Here is a 20,193-nt window from a genome sequence, read left to right as displayed (position 1 = left end):
CAAGAGTATAAAACGCACAGGTCCAAATCCATACCTGCACTGACACCCACTGTTGATGGCCATCAAGAACACATCACAGGCACACATGCCATCACAGAGCAGGGAGCAGCTGCTGTGCACCCACACTGCACGGTTACTCAGACCCTTCCTTCTCAGCAGGGGCAGCCCCAGCTTTCCCAGCTGCCTGAGCCTCTGGCTCCCTGCTGTGTCCAGCTCTGGGAGGCACGATGATGGGATGAAGTACACTAAGCAGGGGACTGCTCCTTCTCCCTCCACAGGCAGCCCTCCCTCTATAGCTGTGCCTCTAGCTCCCTGAGCAGTACCCCCGATCCCGCCCCATGGCGTCAGCAATCCTTTCTCCTTGTGTCTCTCTAGCCATAGTGAGCCAGGCGCTTCCTGCTGCGGCTCATCTAGAGTTTATCACAACACCCAGCTGAGGCTTCCGCTCTTCTGTCTCCTCTGTGATCAGCTCCCTACCTTCTGTTCCCTCTGGCCTCAATAACCATGGCTTTCTCTGCTTTCCTGCTTGGACTGAGAGAATGACACACTGAATTGCTCCTCAGCAGTAGGAATTACCAGCACTGCTCCAGGACATTCTTGAGATGCACACTGACACACCCCTCTTCCAGGCAAGGTAATGGAGATGCCAAGTTGTACACAGAAATGTACCATGTACCAACCTCTTTCTTTCCTCCCCCCTTCCTTCCCCTCCCCCCCCCCCCCTCTCTCTCTCTCTCTCACACACACACACACACACACACACACACACACACACACTTTCTAAAAAGAAGCTTGCCTTTGCTATCGCAGAAGTCATGGAAATGGGATGAGGTCCAGGCTGGGGACAGTCTTAGTATTAATTAGCAGGTGTTCGGAGGGAGGCTGGCCACCTGTGTGCGGATGCACAGACCTAGGCACACAGAAGCACATACAGGAAAGCATACACCAAAGACACACACACACACACACACACACACACACACACACACACACACACACACAAGCACATATCCCTGCCCACGTGAGCACAGAACTCTCGCATTTGCATACTCCTTTATGCCCAGGCAGAAACGGACATGTGAGCACCCACACTTTCATACTTGGGCACCTTTGCACATACTATCTGCACCGTGTGCACACAACCTTGGAGGCCCAAGAGGAAAGTGCCATGAGCAGTCACTCTCTCCTCTCCTAATCACACCCATGGGGAAAACAAGCAGAGATGTGGAATCTGATGGCGTCAGTTAACATACCCTCATTCTTTTGGGGCACAAAGGTTGGGGTACAGACCTGGCTTCTACCTGCTCTAGTGATAAGGGTAAAGAGCCTGTCAGCACTGGCCTCTGTGCAGTGTATGGGGTGGGAACACAGGGCTATGGTCAGCTGCCAGCCTCTAAGGCTGGGTAGGATGCCCAGGTGAGGTGAAAGCTCACCTCTCAGCTGGCCTGGCCCAGATAGGCTCAGAAACCTTCCCTCCCAGGACTAGCACCTCAGACCTGACGACACCTGAGTCAGAGTGCTCCCTGGGTGCCTGTGGAAGATGGTGTGGTCTCATCTTTTCAGACAATATAAGTCGGTGCCCCTCTCCAGCCTGACAGCTCAGGCTGGCTCAGGAGGAAGGAAGGGGTGTGATAGGTACTGTGACAGGACTTTTCTACAGTCGTGCTCTTTCCTGGGTACTCTGCTGAAAAGGACAGAAAACCTGCTACCAACGCACCTGTAAAAAGGCAACAGCTAGCTGTGTTAACGTCAGGCCTGGCTCCCCTAGGTTCTCTCTGACCACACGCCATGTGTTGTGTGCTTTCCTGGGCTCTACTTTTCAGTGCCCTCTCCTCTGTGGGAGAAAGGGAGAGGTGCTGCTGGCTGGGGTGGGGGTGTGGGGGATTCCTTAGCAAACTCCAGCTGTTTGTCAAAGAAAACAGAGCAGGCCACAGACATTGCCTAGAAACCCTGGACATTGCTTTAGCTGTTCTGTAGATGTAGAAACTGAAGCTCAGGGACTTTCTGAGCTGAAGTCCCCAGGGCTGAGGCCTCACTGGTAACCACATGCTCACTTCCCTGCCCTGAGTCGGAGACAAGAGCATCCCAGAGATTAAGGTACAGTAGATGCTGGAGCCTCTAGCGATGGGCAGTCGTCTACCCCTCAGTCCTGGCCCACCCACCCCAGCCCCAGGAGCTGCAGAAGCTCAAGGACCTCAGTCTGGATGAGCTAGCTTTGTCAGGTGCCACTGGGAGGTGGAGGCAGAGGCTTAGTGGAAATATTCCCCTGAAGTTCTGCTGCAATGAGGGGTGCCTGGGGGTACAGTGGGAAGGGAAGGCAGAGGCTTGGGAGGAGTGCCCTGAGTTCCTGGGAGGTGGCAGGAGGAGCCAGGCTCACTTGCAGTCGGAGCAGTACAACCTGCTCTCAGGACTAAGCATCAGCTAATGAAGAGCAGAAAGGGGTGTAGGTGTGTGTGTGGGGGGGGAGGGTGGGGAGAGGCTATGCTGGAGCTGAGAGCACTGTTACAATTCTCAGATGGCCATCTTTCAGATTAGCCTCTATAGGGGCCCTAGCAGACAAGACCTTTCTAGCATGAAGCTGCTCCCGCTAGGTGCCAAGTCCTCAAGCTCAACTCTGAATGGACCAGTTTTCCAAGAACTGGAGCCCCCACGGTGGCCAATCACAAGGGAGAGTTCACTGCACTGTGCCCCTCTGTGCTTTCTCTATAGGGAATAACTAAAATGGCTAATCTCCTGCATTGCGTTTCTGCTTTCCCCAGCACTTTCCACGAAGTCAGCTTCCTTTGTTTGGCTCCTGGACACTCATCATTTCATAGAATGAGGCATCTCCGGGCTTTAGAATGACAAGTGAGAGCCAATTAAGACCTTCCTATTTGCTGTGATTCCGTGGCTGGCATTGAGGGAGAGGAAAGGCAGAGTGGCCAGGCAGCTAGGCTGAGACTCTGGGTATAGGGCACAGGAGGGTCAGGCACCCTGCAGAACACTACATAGCTCTGGGGCCTTGCATTCCTACACTGCCCTGACCTTTGGAGAGTGGAGTCTCCTAGGCTGTCCCAAGTCAGCTACTGAGCTCTGTTGTTTGGTTCCAAGACCCTGGAGGCTTCATAGTCTGGGAAAGCCTGACTATGGTCAGTGAGGTGTCTTGTCAAGCTGCTCCTGTCTTCTATCTCCAGGGCCTCCTTAGACAGGCTCCAGTTGAGGCTGGTCAGGGCTGCCATTCCCAGAGAAGAATGTGGTTCTAGAGTGCTCTGAGGCCAAGACAGCCAGCAGAGCTACCAGGGCACCTGGACTAGAGGCTGTAGGCCAGGGATGAGTGTGTGTGTTTGCTGGGGCTCCTGGAGCTCAGCTGGCTTGAGCCGGAGACCAGTGCTGACACTTGGAGGAAGCTGTGTGGCCTGGCAGGTGCTGGGCAGGGGAAGAAGAAGGAGCTCCTAGGGGTCATTGGCTGTCTGCTGACCTACCAATGTCTACAGACCTGTGAGCAAGAAAGGCACAGAGAAGCTGAAAGGGACCAGGATAGAAGCTTTGCTTAGCAGTGCTAGAAGCCACAGATGATGGTGCCATTTATGACAGATCTGGGGGTGGTCTGTTTCCCAGCAGACTGAGCTGGCACAGGCTTGTACAGTCTAGTTCCCAGGTGCGTACACACCTGGCAGTGTCTGCGGCCCAGCCCTGGAGCCCAACTGAGCTTGCAGAGTAGGAGGGATGTCTGCAAGTTACTGCTGTGGGATTTCCAAGACAGCCAATGTCTAGTAGCCAGGTCTCAGAAAGGCTCATTGTTCCTAGATGGAGGGCAGCTCTGGTGTCACTTAAGGTCAACAAGTCATGTGACCTGTGACCCCTCTCATACCAGCAGGTCCTTCCTTCCCTGCAGGGCTCAGGCCAGGGCACCCTTTAGCTTCCCTATGTACAGGGAAGAGCAGAGATGTCTATGCTGCAAAGCCCGAGTCTGGGCACTCAACTCCAGATGGCTCGGGGACTCCCTGAGCAAACCTGAACAGAAAACACAAGGTCACCAACAGAGAGATCAGAGAACCCCGAGTTCACCCTAACCCCTGCCCTGATGTGATGCAGACCACAGTGTGGTCCTGCTGCTTGATGTGCACTCAAGGGGAAGGCTAAGAGCTGGAAGGCCTGTATTTAGACCCGTCCATCTCAGTCCTCACCTTCGTACCACAGTGGTGCCATCCACACCGTGTCAGAGACTGATCATCCTTTCTTACTATTTCATATTCAGACCTGCTCTGATCCATCAGAGCAGGCAGCCTCCCCATCCTGGGCTGAGCACACCCCGGTGCTCTCTGCCTTTTTTCTGTGCAGCAGAATGACACAGCTCTAGGCACTTGATCAGCAATGCCCCCTGCTCAAGGCCTGGCTTCCCCATCCCTGCTGCCCCTCCCCCAACTTCTTTTCCTCTCATGCCCACTGCTCCCTCAGCTAAAGACCACCTTGCCCCTCCCCACCTGGAGACTACCCTTCCCAGCTGTTCTGTCCTGCAATTACCCACCAGCCTTCCTGAGAGCAAACAGAAGGTCTTCTGGAAGCTGGCACTATCCCAAGAAAAAAAAAATTCCTTTATTTCTTCACATACCTGTTCTGTAGTAGCTTTTGTGCGGTCACGGAGTTATGGGTTTTCATACTGTCCCCCTTCCAGGCCTAGTACTCCCCCAGAGAAGCAGTCTGTCCTATGAGGCTCTGTGTCACTGGTGATCAACAGAAGGCTGGACACAGAGTCAACAGAAGTGACTGGGTGCCAGTGAGTGAATGACTGCAAACAAAGACATCTGCTTTATTTGTTTTCGGTCAGTAGCACGTACTGTTTCTCAAGCATGGTGGCCCCATGCTCAGAGGCATATGGCTGCCCAGCTGGGAACTGCAGGGTACAGAGACCATGGCCTGGGGTCTGTGGTCCTATGATGGGTCCCTTCTTCAAGGCTCCAGGAAAGATGCTGCTCCTTAGCCCTTCAAAGAGAATAGCCAGAGTTCAGCTGAGCCCTCTTCTACCCCAAAGATGGCCCAGGCAAGGGCTGCAAGAGGCCTCAGTCCATGCTTTCCGGGCTGCTGCAGACTGCATGGGGCAGTGATTCCCCACAGTCAAACTGGCTACTAGTCAGTTAGATGGCCTGGGACCTGGACTGGGTCTCTCCTCATTGTGCAGGAAGACAAAGGACCTTTACTTAACACATTCTGCAGCAATAATAGTCAGCACCACCTTTTTATCTCCAGAGGCCCAGTTCCCGTCTCCATTCTCACAGTGGCATGCCTGGCCCCCACCCTGGTATAGGGCAGCCTCTCCCACTTCTGCTCTGCATAAGCAAGGACCTCCCTGTTCTGCAGTTTAACAACTAGGGGTTTTCTAAGAGAGCTACTGGGAGACTGTCTGTGTCCATGCTATGGGGAGCTCTGCATATCTACAGGCATGTAGACAGCTTTGTACCTGGGGGGGGGGGGGGGCGCCCAAGTATCCTGAGCTGTCCCAGAAATATCTCTGTCATCTAAGTGCTTTTGGAAGCTAATCTTTTCTGAGGGTCCTTCACTCCTATCTCACCTTAGCCAGGGACCATGTTCAGTGAGCTGACGGAGCACACTGAGTTTTTCCAGTTAGTGCGCCTTCGTGACAGGGAGCCCCGTAAGCCTGGTGCTGAGGCCTGTACACTGTGCCATGGTTTAGAGAGGGCTCGGGGGCCAAGCTGGCCTCTGACATATCCAGGAGCTCACAGAGGATTTGCTTTCCAGGCACATTAAGTGTAAGACCAGGAAGGAGAGGCTGAGCCTAGAGGGTCCCAATCCTCCTTTAGGCACGGGTAGTGACGGAAGTACATGGGAGCTTCCTGCAATCTGTTTACCACCATCATCACATTTTCCATGTTTTACTCAGTGCAATGAGAAGATACACGGGTGGGATATACTAAGGGGGCACAGGGACTCAAAGTGGCCACTGACACAGGGTGGATGGAGCAGGGCTTAGAGATGCTGCTGAGGAAAGCTGGAGGTATAGCAGGGTAGCCCTTCTCTCAGCCCCCATGCTGACAGGTGAGAAGTTTGCCCCCAGCTCCAGAAAAACAGACAGACTTCCTAAGCTCAGTCAGGTAGAGGCAGAGCTCCCAAGGACATGTCTGAGGTCCTAAGAGTAGTAAGGCATGGCTCTGAGCCAGGTGGCAGATGGGACATCTAAATGATGGGGCCCAGGCACAGACTGTCCCATGCTCGCACACTAAGGGGGTGACCTCACCTTGCGGGCAGTGCTCACACAGTGCTGGTATGCCTTGACCAGGTCCGAACACAGAAGTACCTCATGCAGATGGTCACGGTAGCAGCGGAGGATCTGGGCCTGTAGGCCGGAACACACAGGCTCCACCCTGCGGGGCCTGGGGGATGACAAGAGCAGATGGTTGGCATTAGAAGGTATGGGAGGCAAGGGCTCACACTTAACACCCAGAAAGACACTAGGATAAGCAGCTCACTCTACAAGTGAGGAAGTGCAGGGTCTGGTCCTACGGCCAGTGGCCAGGGTGGAACAGACTGGGGTCTAGGGCTGTATGATGGCTTGCTGCTGCCCTAAGTCACCAATGCCACCAGGATGTGTGAGGGGCCAGGTGGGCAGGGGCCTTAGCTGGAGGACACAACACTGGACAGCCTCCCAGCTGGCTGGGTCGGGCTCTGTCCAGTGGTGTCTTCTGTGCATTGGTGACCTGACACCATAGCCATATGACAGAATTGCCATTTTTCTCACAACACCCATTCTAATTTTACCTCAAGTGCAAGTGAAGCAGGAAACCTACAGAGATGCCCAAAAGATAAAACAAAAATACACTTCTTAGAGATAACTGTAGCAATGTTTTGAGGCACTTTACTATTTTTTCTTTCTTCCTTTAATCAAAATAGTTTTAGAACCTACAACAAATGAACAGCTGCCTTTCTATAACTATGACGAAAAACAGATAACTAAAAAGTAAACAACAGGATTGTACTGGTACAGGTGCCTCCCAGCCTCCCTGCGGTCACCTCTGAGCTACAGACCACTTCCAGATGCCTTACTCATTCCACTTACGTCTCTTCCCCTCCGCCTCCCTCACTGTCACATACCCAGTGTCCCCACAACTCACACACACAGCTACAATACTCTCATGCACCTCACACACACTCCCACGTGTATGGCTGCCCCTCATTTACACACTCATTCTCCTATGCTCCTACATAGTCACTCACTCCCATGCACTCATTCTCACACCCCTTACACATCCGCACATCCCCGCACATCCATTCTCTCACACTCATCCTCCCACCCCTCCCATAAACCCCCTTTAACACCTTTACTGGGGTCCTGAACACACTTACTCTCTCACACCCCTACCACCAGCAGCACACTAGTGAAAACAAGCCACCACCACCTCTCCTGGCTCTATGTGGCAATGCTATTCATTCCCTCCCTCCTTCTCCCACATGAGAAAGCTGTGGTAAGGGGAAGTTACATCACATAGCCAGTGTGTGTGGAGGGAATATTTATTGACATTGCGGTGGCGCCATCCACCCATCAGCTTTCCAGTGGGTTTGCATCCAAGTTTACCGGGGTTTGTAACGACTGTGGTGGACTTGCAGTGACACCTGACAGTTACAAAGCTGCAGTGAGCCATTCCTTACAGTCCTTGGCAATAAAAAGGATGGCTACTCTGCAAGCTGTGCTCCAGGCTGCCCTGCTGTTCCGCCCTGCACCTCTGAATTTAGTATCGGCCATGCAGTAGACACCAGAGGGGGTAGTGCTGTCATCAAGATAACTCAAGCAAGTCAAAGTCATCAGTTAAGAAGAGTTAGCAGCAGAGTCATCAGGGGCTTAGGAAGTAAGTCTGTGTGCCTCATGCCCAGGCCAGGGGTCTAGATGGGCACTTCTAGCACTGCCATTTACTCCATAATGCTGCCTGGGGTCCTTTCTTCTTCCTGAGCCAGCCCCGAACCAGAGTCACCATGCACTGTCCTCTCTGTAGGCACAGTGCCTTATTTAATCAGGCCTGACCCCGACTAGAAACCTCACTCATCCAGGTTCACCTACCTCTGCCGGGCAGAGCTTGGTCATGGCCTCTCCATGAGATATGTGCCAGTGCAGGAGCGAAAGCCCATGTTTAGCTGAGACAGAAGATTCAGCAGAGGTCTGAACAAGTTAGGAGGTTTGCAACAGAAGTGGGCAGGCTGGTTGGGCTGCTGGGCACAGGGGAGAAAATCTACTTACAGGGTAGAAGCCTCCTATTCTCATAAGTTGTGATCAATGCTGCCCAGGGAGCCTCCTCTCAACAAGCTCCAATGAGGTCACCTGGGGTCGTTGCCTCTGCATTGACATAAATCCTCAGACACACGAAGGAGAGGTGCTTTTTGGATGTGTTCCCTTTCTCTTGAGTCTCTGGAGAACCCCCCCCCCCCCCCCCGGCCAGCTTTTACTTGCTGTGCGGAGGCCCTGTGGGTGCCATACAGTCACCTCCTTTGTAACTTTCCAAATGCTTGTGGAACCACTGCTTTGTACTTTCGGTACAAAGACATCTGGTCATGGGCCTTTTGGAGTTGTATGGCCTTGGAGGACAGAGTTCTCAGTGGCATTCTGTCTCAGACAAATGCTCTCTCTGAGCACTGCGCTGAGTCCCCTGAAGCACCTGAGATTCCAGCTTGCACCCCATCCCACTGTCTCCTCTCCTGGTTCTGTTCTCTGGCCCACACCTAGGAAGGTGCAGCTGTCCTGCCTGCAGAGTTAATCCTGCATAGTGGTGCCTTCCACTGCCAGCTATATTTGGTGGCCTGGATTGCTGTCCCCGTGCCAGGTCTTATGTTCCTTAAACACAGCCTGCTAAGACCCCAAGTACAATTCAATCTTAAAGGACACTTCCCTTCCCTGTGTGACCTTTGAACCTGGTCAATAGGTACCGGACAGACACCAGAGGCTATCTCAGCTCTAAGTGCTATGAGGCTTACTGTCTTTATTGAGAAAGTAAAATCCTGGCAGGCTCCTGACACCAGCTTGAGGCACACTGGGAGGCAGAACTCTGACTCAACCTCCCCTCCATGTACTTATGACAGAGCCACCAATAGATTAGACTGGGCTTCAAGTGGGCAGAGGAGTGGCTTCATCACTAGCCCTTTTTCTCATGGCCGCTGGAGCTGCCCACCTCACTGATGGCTGCTCTCTTGACTTCAAGTGCCAACAGGAGGGCCTGTGAGCCTTAGGCAAACTTCCGAGAGCACACAGTGTGTTCCTAGGCAGGGAGAAACTGGGCTGTGTAAAATCTACCTCCTGCACAGCATTGCCATGCTGAGGCCACAGTGCCGCTCCACAGGGACTTCAGCACAGTAGGAGCTCACAAGGGCAGGCAAATGTCAGCGGAAGCTTTACCCATTGTGTACAAAAGGCACTGAGGGAAGGAGGCAAAACTCCTGAAGTGAACCTTTCTCTGAAGTAGGCTGGGGCTAGCCAGGTCAAACCATTCGGAAGCAGGTGTTGGGTGGCTTCACCCCATTCAAAGTGACCCGTTTTACCCTGGGTGGGTACAGAAAGCTCCAATGGGTAAGAACAATCTTGTGAATGGGTGTCAGCTTAGGTAGTTGTGGAAGCCCTGCTCAGCTGACCTGGGGAAACAGTCTCAGCACATACTCAGTGAGTAAAAAGTTCTATAGCAAGAATGGCACAAAAATCAGGTCCCCAACAGCCACAGCCCTCACCCAGAAGTGGACACGGCCTTAGCACATGAGAAGCCAGGCATGTTTTCTGTTTCTGCAGTGCACATCTACATTTCTGCTTAGCTCACATCAATATGGATCCCAAATAACCTGCCACAATAGAAACTGGTGCCCACAGGAAGAGGCCTGGGAAGGAGTAACCCTCTGAGACCTTCTGCACACCTAGAAGTCGGCCTGGAGTCTCCTTTCTGGGCCCTGGATCACGACCTTATTTAGACACAGCATGGGTATGGATGCACTTAGTAAAGTGAGGTAACAGAGAAGTAGAATGAGTCAAACCCAGGGGTAATCTAGTTCACACTAGATTACCTAGTGTGAAGAAGAAAAAGGACAGTGACAGACACACGAGACGGTTGTGTGAGGACAGAGGTGGAGACTGCACTACACTTCACCAGCCTAGGAGTGCAGGGGGCTACCAGGAGTATCTACAGCTCCCACACTGGATGAGAGGGCCAGGAACTGCTCACAGCTTGCACCTGGACTCTCAGTCTCTAAAGCTGAGAGAATACACGAGCCTTTGAAGGCCTTATAGGAGGCAATGTGGACACGGAGGAGTGGAAAATGCCACCAGCTCTGAGCAGTCAGGCACTTACTCTGCACGTACCAGGATGAACACCAGGCTCAGCAACATCTCTGGCCCTAACCCTGTGAGGCACTGTCCTCACTAGATTTATGTCAAACTGACATAAGCTAGGAATAGAAGATTGTAACTGAGAAAACGCCCTCACTAAATTTGTGGGCAAACCTGTCGTACATTTTCTTGATTAATGATGGATGTGGGAGGGTCCAGCTCACTGTAGGTGGTGCCATCTTTGGGCTGGTGGTCTTGGGTTCTATAAGAAAGCAGGCTGAGCAAGCCATGAGGAGTAAGTCATAAGTAGCACTCTATCATGTCTGCATTAGCTCCTGCCTCCAGGTTTCTTTTCTGTTTGAGTTCCTACCCTGACTTCCCTCAATGATGAATAGTGGTGTGGAAGTATAAGCAAAATAAACTTTCTCCTCCCCAAGTGGCTCTTGGTCATGGTGTTTCACCACAGCAACAGTATCCCCAACTAGGACAGACACCTCTGCACTTAGGTAAACTGCCATGGTCATAATCATGGTCAAGAAAAGAGGTCACTTTGTTCCATAAGTAGACCATGTCCTGAGAGACATCTGAGGTAAGGAACAGTCTAGGAAAAGAAGGCAAAAAGAATGTATCTACCAGGTAAACAGCCTAGGAAGAGAAGCCAACTCACATGGGAGTGTATGCAGGTAAGGTCTTTCCTATTCTGATTAACGAGAACATTCTAGAGACTTCTGTGTCACTGACAATATATGTCACTAAAACTATAACATGTCCCTGAAGATACAAACAACAGCTATGTGAGCTAGGCATCACTACCTCATTCTGCACACAATGATGAGTGGTTTTCTCAAGGGCATGCAGCAGCAAGACAGAGGCATGGTAGGAATAGTCTAGGGTGTCCATTTCCATAGCCAAATGTCTTCACTCCACTCAACTTCTAGAAAATGTCACACAACCCAAAAGAAGAGACAATCCAGGGTATAAGAGAGAAACGAAACAAAACACAGGCTCAGACTACAGGTGTGTAGGGCTTCTCAATGGGTCAGGAAACTTGCTGACTCCACATGGGAAGAGGTGTTGTAGGGAAGACCCCACACATGGGAAAGCAAAGGAATTGGTAAGTCAAGGAACATGACAAGGTGAGGGTCAATAGGAGGCCCCTGCTGTTACTCACACTGCAGCCTTGGCAGGCAAGGAGTTCCCAGAACAAATCCAGGGTGCTACTCCTTCCCCCAGCTGCCTCTCACGAGGTACACACTGTACACCTGCTCACATGCAGCCCTAGTCCTTTGTGTCTCTCACTTTATTTAATAAATGGAATCTCATCAACTTATCCTTCCCCTATTATCACTGCCGACATCAATCTGATAATATTGGCCTGGTATGGAATCTGGCTATTATCTGCCCTCCTGATATTTAATTTCAAGGAAACATTGGTGGGGGACCTTGGAGCAGGCTTTTTATTATAGCAGCAGCAACCAGATTCCACATACACTAGACATTTATCTCCGTCAGGTCGTGTCCGACTGCTCAGAGGCAGCTTCTATTCCATCCTGCAGCCTGGGTGCAGATGCTTTTGAGACAGGCAGGTTGCAAGGGATTGGGTTAACTGGCTGCTATCGACCACGTGCCACTCAACCTGGGTAAGTGGGACCCAGGGATCCATCATTGATCAACATGCCACTTGGGATCATTGTCAGTCTGGTCTCCAGCTGCCCATCCCTCAGAGAACTAGAGCCCGGTAAGAGGTCCAGGGCTAAGTGGGATGAAAAGCAGGGGAAGGAAGTGGAGTAAAAAGAAAACATAGGGGGTCTGCTTCCTGTCACTCAAAGGGAAGGACTGTATGTGTACTTGTGCCTTCCACCCACCAGCTATGTGGAAAGGCGGGTCCTCTGGGGATCTCAGAGGTGGGAGAGAAACAACAGGTTACTGTGGTCTTTAATGTCTGAGGGTGACTACAGTGAGACAGATGCCCCACAGCAGTCTCTGGATGTGGTCTGAGGCTCTCGGGCATAATTAGGAAGGGTCCTCAGTTGGGGTTGGAGAGATGGATCAGTGGTAAAGAGAGCCTGCTGCTCTTCCAGAGGACTCAAGTTTGGTTCCCAGCACCCACATGGCTGCTAATAACCATCTGTACCTCCAGTTCCAGGATATTTTATGCCATCTTCTAGCCCCCATGAGAAAGGACCCTTCCTAACACTGCTCCCTCTCAGCCCTTCTCTCTGGAGCCTTGGTCATTTCCCATCTGGAATATTATACCCATCCTTGCTGATTCATTACATCTCATCTAGTCTGCTCCTACAACCCAGCCATGCTGACACTCCCTAGAGAGGGATCTCTCTAAAGCAAGGCCATACCGCTGCTTTGAAGGACTGTGGCCAACCACGAGAGCCTGTTTTTGGGGGTCTGCTTTAGTCCAAGTGATGAGCTCTAGAACCTAAGGCCTAACCAGCTATGCCCAGAACAAAGTTCTTGCTAGAGTCTGTGTCCCACTCAGCCTCCGGCCACAAAGCTGAGGTGCTTTAGTGAGAAAGTCCACTGTACAGGCCTAAAAACTTCAAGTGTTTGCTCAGTGATGCCTAGTGTGACAGGCAAAGACAAAGCCTCAGTCCTGCGCCCTGCCCCAAGGACAGGCACTGTGGAAACTTCGAGAGTGGATGCTGTTCACCCACCCACGAGCCTGAGGCCCAAAGGCATACTTAGGGAGACATCCAGGCTTTTCAATAATGCAGCCTGGGATTAGCCTTCTCTTGCACAAAGACCCCAAGACAGTACCTCTCAGGGCACATGGAGGTATGCCAGCCAGCCTGTTGGGAGATCACTAAGGCTGTGTCCTCTACAAGGAGCAGTGGGTTTGGCCAGCTTGTGCTGCAAGAACCTAGGGTTGCATATGGTACTGGGTTTTAAGGGTTTTGATACAGGACACCAGTAGTGGCCACCACTGCTGTGGAGCAGCTCACAGTGGCTGTCACACGGAGTAGCTTTGACTGGTGCTGTATGCAGGCTATTCTAAGGAAGAAAGTCAAGTGCTAGGAATGATGTTGGGGGTAGGGGGCACTAGAAGCCCTGGCATAAGGGAACCTTGGTGTTTTGGGGTGGAGGTCTTGCTCTGCGGGCTGGCCAACATGCAGATGCTGCTGCTCTATGGTCCTTGGAAAGAACTGTGGAAAGAGGAAAGCCATTGGTGCTGACTGACTAGTGAGGTACCCTAGGTCTAAGACAGCTGAGCTGATTTAAGTAGAAAGACCCTCTCTGTATGATAGAATGGGACTTGACAGGGCAGACACAACAGCAGGCAGGCCCACTTCAACCCGAGTCAAGCCACTGGCCAGCAGGTCCCAGCATCTTGACAGTAAGAGAAATACGGTGAGGCCTAGACCAGTGCATAGAGAAGGCCCATTCTTCAGGGCTCTGGCCTAGCATCCTGAAGCTGACGTGAACAGCAAGGAGAATCCTACTTTTAAGGGCCATAGTCTGATACCCTGATGTCTGGCACCCAGCAACTCTGAGGGTCTCTTAGGAGCCAAACATTTGGCTTATAGACATGCAGACTGGCTGAGCTTCTCAGATAATTTTGAGATGTCTGGCAGCTTCCCTGAGAGCTATCAGCTTCAGTGTTTGAGGATGAGGTCTTTGGGGTTAGCACCCCTGACCTATAATGAGATTACCCTTGACTTCCTGTCTTGCTTCTCTCCTAATGATCCTGTGAACCTCTAAGTACCACATTAAACTTCATACCCAGAACCCATGAGATGGTCTGTAACAACACCAAATGAGGTGTGACCAGGCTGTCTATTTTGTTCCCCTGTCTCCCCAACTTATCATAGCACTGGCAACATTTTCGATGCAGGGCACTGGTTCCTGTTTTATATGATATGCCTTCCACAACCCCCCCCCCCCACACACACACTTACTTGTGAATGGTGTATGTGGGGCACTGGCTCCATGTGACCAGCAGAGCACCCTGGTGAACAGACAAGCCCGCCTCAGCTTTCATAGGACTTGATCCTAAGTTGTCCCAGGCCCGGTGACAATAGGAAGGAAGTGTCCCAGAAGCCCAAATGGTAGAGAGTGGGACTGTGTTAGAGCTGATGGATCCTGAATTTCACAGACACCTCTTCTTACCTCTCTATTCTGGCCACCTGAATTCAGGCCCCAGATTTCTCAAGATTTCCTGGCTTCCTGGTTTCTGCCTTCCACCCACCACCAGGAACAGGGTGGAAGATCACTGGAGTGAAAGGCAACCCCCAGCTTAGAATTCCTCACTGGTTCCTGCCGCCGGTTAAAGCTGAGAACCTTAGTTTAGGAACTGCTACTGCCTTCTGAGCTCCAGTTCCCAGGGGCTCTGGCTGATTACTCTGTTTCCAGTCACCCAAGGCCTCTGGTCACCCAGCAGACAGGTAAACCTAACCCCTCCATGCTCAAGTGTGCCTCATCTACAGAGAACTTCTGAGGTTAGGCTGTGTTAGAAAGAGTTCTATAGATACAGTGGAGGGCCTACTGTGAGCTTACATCTAGCCTTACACCTATGCCAGCAGGAGCAGGCCATGGAGACCCATTGTGTGCAGAGTTATCATTTCTCTCTTCTCTGAAACTCTTGGCATTGCTCAAACACCTGTCAGCACTGCATGTGACAGCTGCTAAACAAACTGGTGGGAAGAGAAGCACTATGGGTCATTCTCTTAACACGTGTTATGCTCTCCTGGGTCAGTACCACAGCTCCCATGCTTCCCTCCCTAGAACATTTTCTCTGTCCCACACATGCTTTCACAGAGCTGCCGACGAGTGGCTGGTTCCTACTATTTCACTATCGCCCACCCACGAGCGCCTGCCTCCGACCTCTCTGGAACCCTCTCACTGAGACAAACATTTTTGAGTCTCTCTTCTGCTCTGTGGCCCTTGCTGGGCTGCTGCTGATGAGGCTCTCAGGCACTGCTTACCACTCATCTGAGCAGCACACATGCATGCTGCAGTCTCTCTATTAAACAGGGATGCCTGAAAGGCAGGAACTATAACATATTACCTTTATTTCTGCAGTTCTGCACAGAATACCTAGCAGAAAGCCGATATTCCATTTGTTAAATGGACAAGACATCAATAATTAAAAGAGTCAGAGGGGCTCTGCTTTGCACAGGTTCTAGTGGCTGAGGCTTGCATGGGCTCTACTTTTGTATGGGCTGGCTGGGCTCTGCCTGCTTTCTTTAACAGTCAGTCAGATAGTGCCTGTCTTAAGCCTTGCTCTCCTACCTTCTCTGGAGTTCTGCTGCTTAGCTCCCACCCTTTCTGAGCCCAACCTGCTTTTGGTTATGGTGTTTCATCATATGATAGTAACCCTAATGGAACGGGGGATACCTCCTGGATGCTACTGTGTGCAATAGGCCCAAGCTCTACAAGTGAGCTCCAGAACACTTCACAGCAGGCAGTGGGAGATACCTGCTGCTAGAGGGTTGCCCATGTATGCAGGTACACACACACACACACACACACACACACACACACACACGAGGATACAGCAGGAACTCTAGCCCTATGAGGTTCCTCAGACCTTGGGGAGAAGCAAAGATGAATCACCTAGGGCACAGGCAGTTGTAGAAGGAAGCGGCGGGCGGGCTGTGTCCCGCCACCCGGCTAGCTTTACCCAAAATAATTACACGGAAACTGTATTCTTTTAAACACTGCCTGGCCCATTATCTGTAGCCTCTTATTGGTTAATTTTCACATCTTCCTTTAACCCATATTTAGTAATCCGTGTAGCACCACGAGGTGTGGCTTACCAGGACAGATCTTAACCTGCGTCCATCTCAGAGAGGAGAATCATGGCGACTGCATATGGCGACTGCCTGAAGCATCTCCCCACTCCTGCTACCCAGCATTCTGTTCAGTCTACTCCGCCTACCTAATTTTCTGTTCTCTTAAAGGGCCAAGGCAGTAGGCACAAAGATAGCCTAGGGGCTTGGGAGAGGGCTTCTGCTGAGTGCAAAAGTTCACAACTGAGAAAGATCCCATGCTGAGGATAGTAAGGCCAGTCTCCTGCTTTCTGGAAGGCCATGTAACCATGGAGAAGGGCTAAGAACATGTAAGTGTTGGGAATATTAACAAAAACTGTAGACAGAGATGGGAATCCTGAAGGATACAGTTGTGTGTGTACATTGAACATCTATATGTAGTACATTCATACCTGTGTCTCCTAGTCCAGTTACTGAGAATACCCAGAAAAATGAGAGCAGAACCAAACCAAGTCCACCCAGCCCCAGACGCTGGTGTCCAATACCATTATCCAATCAAAGGTACTTGACTCCTTAAATGACAGGCGCCAAGGCTGGAACAGAGAAAGATCAAGGCTGCCCTGGAGACCTCATCCCAGCAAGCTGAGATGTACTCTGAGAGGGAAGAGATGTGGGAAAGACAGAGGGGCAGTCTTAAAGTCATTTGAAATCCAGGCCATTCTGAACATCAGATAAGTGAGAAATAAACATTACAACCCAAAGAACAAATGTGACTTTTGGGCCTCCCAAATAGAACCAGGTAAGTGACTACAGAACCAGAGGTGCGTGGAAGTGAGATTCTCCTCTAAAAGAATAGCAATCCAGAAACACAGGAGACACTCTGGACATAAATAATCACCCTTTAGCAGACATCACTATGGTGGCTGATTTGAGTGAGTGTGTCAGTACACACAGGGTTAAGTGAAGGTCTGAAGGATGTCAGCACTTCCTGACAAAATACCAGTTGATAACAAAGGGAACATGAGGTTTTTACCACAAGCAGAATGGGCCTAGGTCAACATGGCCAGTAGTAGATGGGACAACACCCTGTTGGTGCATAGCATTGGTCTCCAAGGACTTATGACAACTGTGGTTGTGAGGGGACACTGAACAAACCTAGGCTAGGGCATCACCCTACAGATGCGAGACCTATACCTGCTTTAAAACTGTCAAGGTCTTTAGTGGCAGGAAAGATAAAGGAAAAGGCCCAGGTTTGCAGACAGTGTCCTGGATCAGAAAGGAAGGAGAGGCTGCTAGGGTGGCAGGCGGAGCCTGATCTATGAAGTGACAGTTCTATTCAGCTAGGGGTTCCATAAAGAAAAGGCTGTGTGGTAGCCATGGAGGACACCTTGAGCAGTACGTGAGGGGCACATGCAGCTAAAGAGTGATGGGCTATCAGGACAGACCCAGCTGTGGCTTTCCTCTGCAGAGATGCAATGCGGAAACAACCTTGCGACAAGGAAAGCACTCAGGAACCCTGGTTAAGGGACACAGGAGTCTTCCGTGTGGTCCTCAGTGCTATGGGTTGGGAGTGCTTTCAAAATAAGCAGCCAAACAATAAGGATGGCAATTTGATAGGGTGGAATGTATTCAAGAGGATGCACACTCCCCCCAAAAAAAGACCTTACCAGATTTTCTATTTCTTTTTCTAGCTAGGAGTGAAGTGGGGTTGGAGAAATTTGACAAAATGATGTTAAATTCATCTTTAAAAACAAGCTGTAAAAAGATAATCAAGGTACAAGGGCTTATTCTACCAGAGATTTAATATTTTTATAATACACTTTAAATGTGTTTAAAACATGCAGGGCTGGTCCTGGGAGGGAGTCTAGAGGCAGTTTCGTGTGTGCGAGTAGGACGTAGCGTGTGGTCAGTGAGACTTAGATCAGAACCAACAGGACAAAGGACTCCTACTAGAGAAAATACAAGCCCATCTGTGCTCATGTCTGGCTCCCAAGTGGACCCCAGCGGGCTATTTAGAGTAACAGTTTAAGGACATGAAATGAAAAATCACACAAGTACTATTCCCTGGGATTACAGTCCTGGGGGAAGGAAAGCCTTTGCAATGTAACACAAATCACAATAAAAACATGAACAAAAATATATTTGGTTCCTATCTGCAAATCAACTCCAAAGGGCAACGATGAAACAAAGCAGTAACTACAGCAGTCACGACAAAAGGGACCAGTGGGTTAGTGGGGACACTAAGGTACAGCCTATAAGAATGAACACAAGGAAATGTCAGCACAGGCTGCCAGTAAATGTGGCCAGTAAATGAGCCACAGAAAGACTAAATGCCCAGCAATGTAAGAAAAGGCTTGGATTTCATTTAGCAACAGAAGAAATGAGCTGCTGTAGAAGCTAGGATTCTTCCCTTGTGAAACTGGCAAAGGTGTTTCTATTACAATACCACACTTGAGAAGCCTTGGGAAAATGGACACCCTCTTCCATCATTGTGTGAAGTGGAAATCGGCACTTTTACTTACTGGAGGGCCAGTTGATAAAAGAGAAGTATACTAATATATATGTACATGGTTCTCTTGGTATATATTTTGACCTGGAAACTTTTTCTAGGTGAACTTAAGTACAGGGAGTCAGACAAGTCCACTTATTGGAGTGATGGCTATCTTAGGAAGGGGCTAGGAACTACCTAAAGTTGGGATATGGAATAAACTTGGTAGGATAGGCAAGAATTTCTGAAATAAGCATATGGAAAAGTGGCAGGTAATTAATATGAAGACATATGTAGACATCTATTGACTAGAAAGGCGTCCACATGTGGATGAGGTTAGTCTACAGACAGATGTGTACTGCACGGGACCCATAGCCCATTTGCATGGTGTGTGGCTACACTCTGAACTGAGTGAATGTCCCAATATATTAACAGGGAGATTTAGGGTTTTGTTTTGAATACTTTCCTATATTTTATTATATGATAATATTATATATATGAATACAATATTCATATACCATTTTTATAACTATTCAACCAAAAGACAATACTGGTTTTTATCTTGAAAATATAAAAATGCAGCCTATCTATAGCTACACACATACAGAGATACATGAATTTTCTAGTATGTATTTTGTGTTATTTGCAATATGAAGATGCTACAATAAACAGCAGACCAGACTAAGGGTGGATACCAAAGACTACTTCAGATGGCAAGTGTTAAGCATGGGACCTGAGTGGATTTTAAAGGTTTGTGGTCACCAGCACTGTTTCACAGAAACACACTTCATCTTTAGCAACTACAGACCTCCATGTAACACCAGGCACAAGAGCCCTGGCCCACGGCATGAGCTCAATAAACACTAGTTGAATGAGAAGGAACAAAGGTTGCCAGTGCCTCTGAAATTTGAAACTGAGGTCACAAATCATGTTGCTGGGAAAAGGTGTGAATTCTAGAGTATTTGTGAAGGGGTGGTCTTGTTTCTCAGCATCTCCACCTTGTTCCATCACTGCCCAGGTAATGTGGGAGACACAAGTCACAGCTGTCATAAGTCAGTGACATGCATGACATGACATGTCATGACAGCATGGCAGGAAGCCAGCTCCAATCAGTCTTCTGCAAATTATGCCCCCCACCTATACGAGGGGTGTGTGTGGATGCACACAAATGTGGCTATGCAGTAAGGCAGTTAAAGAGACTGAAAGAGGCAGGCTGAACAATAGGTTGGAATGTGCATGGACAAATGTAATTTCTTGTACCTGGGTTAGAAATCATCAGCTGCACAGGGACAGGATGGAAGAATGTGGCTTTAGTAGACAACACATGGCTTCTAGAATTATCTCCTGAAAACACGCATCTGATCCTGTCACTTCAAAGCTCAGACACTTTTGATGGCTTCCCAAGACAAAAACAAACCCAAGCCCCTGGCATTTGAAATTCCACTGTCAGTCTGGTGCCAGCCACGTTCCCTTGCCATACCTCCTGTACGACAGCTGATGGAGGCTGGCTGGCTTGGACAGAAACCTGCGGCTGCTACTCATCAGCTCTGTGACCTTGGCAAGTGCCTTCACTCTGGCGACTCCTCATCTTACTGTCTATAAAATAAGGCAGTAAATGGGAGATAATGTATTCAATATCATTTTCCCAGGGCATAGAAAGGGTCTGATAAATATAACTGTCCTCCTACCCCTTT

The 20,193-nt window shown here is 50.0% G+C and overlaps 1 protein-coding gene across 1 annotated transcript in view; it reads right to left on the bottom strand.

Annotated features, from left to right (window-relative positions):
* Positions 1–4,761: 4,761 nt before the first annotated feature.
* The window catches only part of Chchd6 (coiled-coil-helix-coiled-coil-helix domain containing 6), a 240,398-nt gene continuing 224,966 nt past the window's right edge, over positions 4,762–20,193 (bottom strand). Inside the window, exons 7-8 of the mRNA XM_038320147.1 lie at positions 6,233–6,368; positions 4,762–4,962 (exon numbers count right to left, since the gene is read on the bottom strand). Of these exons, the coding sequence (XP_038176075.1) occupies positions 4,957–4,962; positions 6,233–6,368 (142 nt within the window). The 3' untranslated portion in view covers positions 4,762–4,956. The remainder of the gene's footprint in view (positions 4,963–6,232; positions 6,369–20,193) is intronic.

Source organism: Arvicola amphibius, chromosome 2 (genome assembly GCF_903992535.2).
Source record: "Arvicola amphibius chromosome 2, mArvAmp1.2, whole genome shotgun sequence".
Taxonomy (NCBI): Eukaryota; Metazoa; Chordata; class Mammalia; order Rodentia; family Cricetidae; genus Arvicola; species Arvicola amphibius.
The sequence above is the reverse complement of the archived record's forward strand: the minus strand, read 5'-3'. Positions and strand labels throughout refer to the sequence as shown.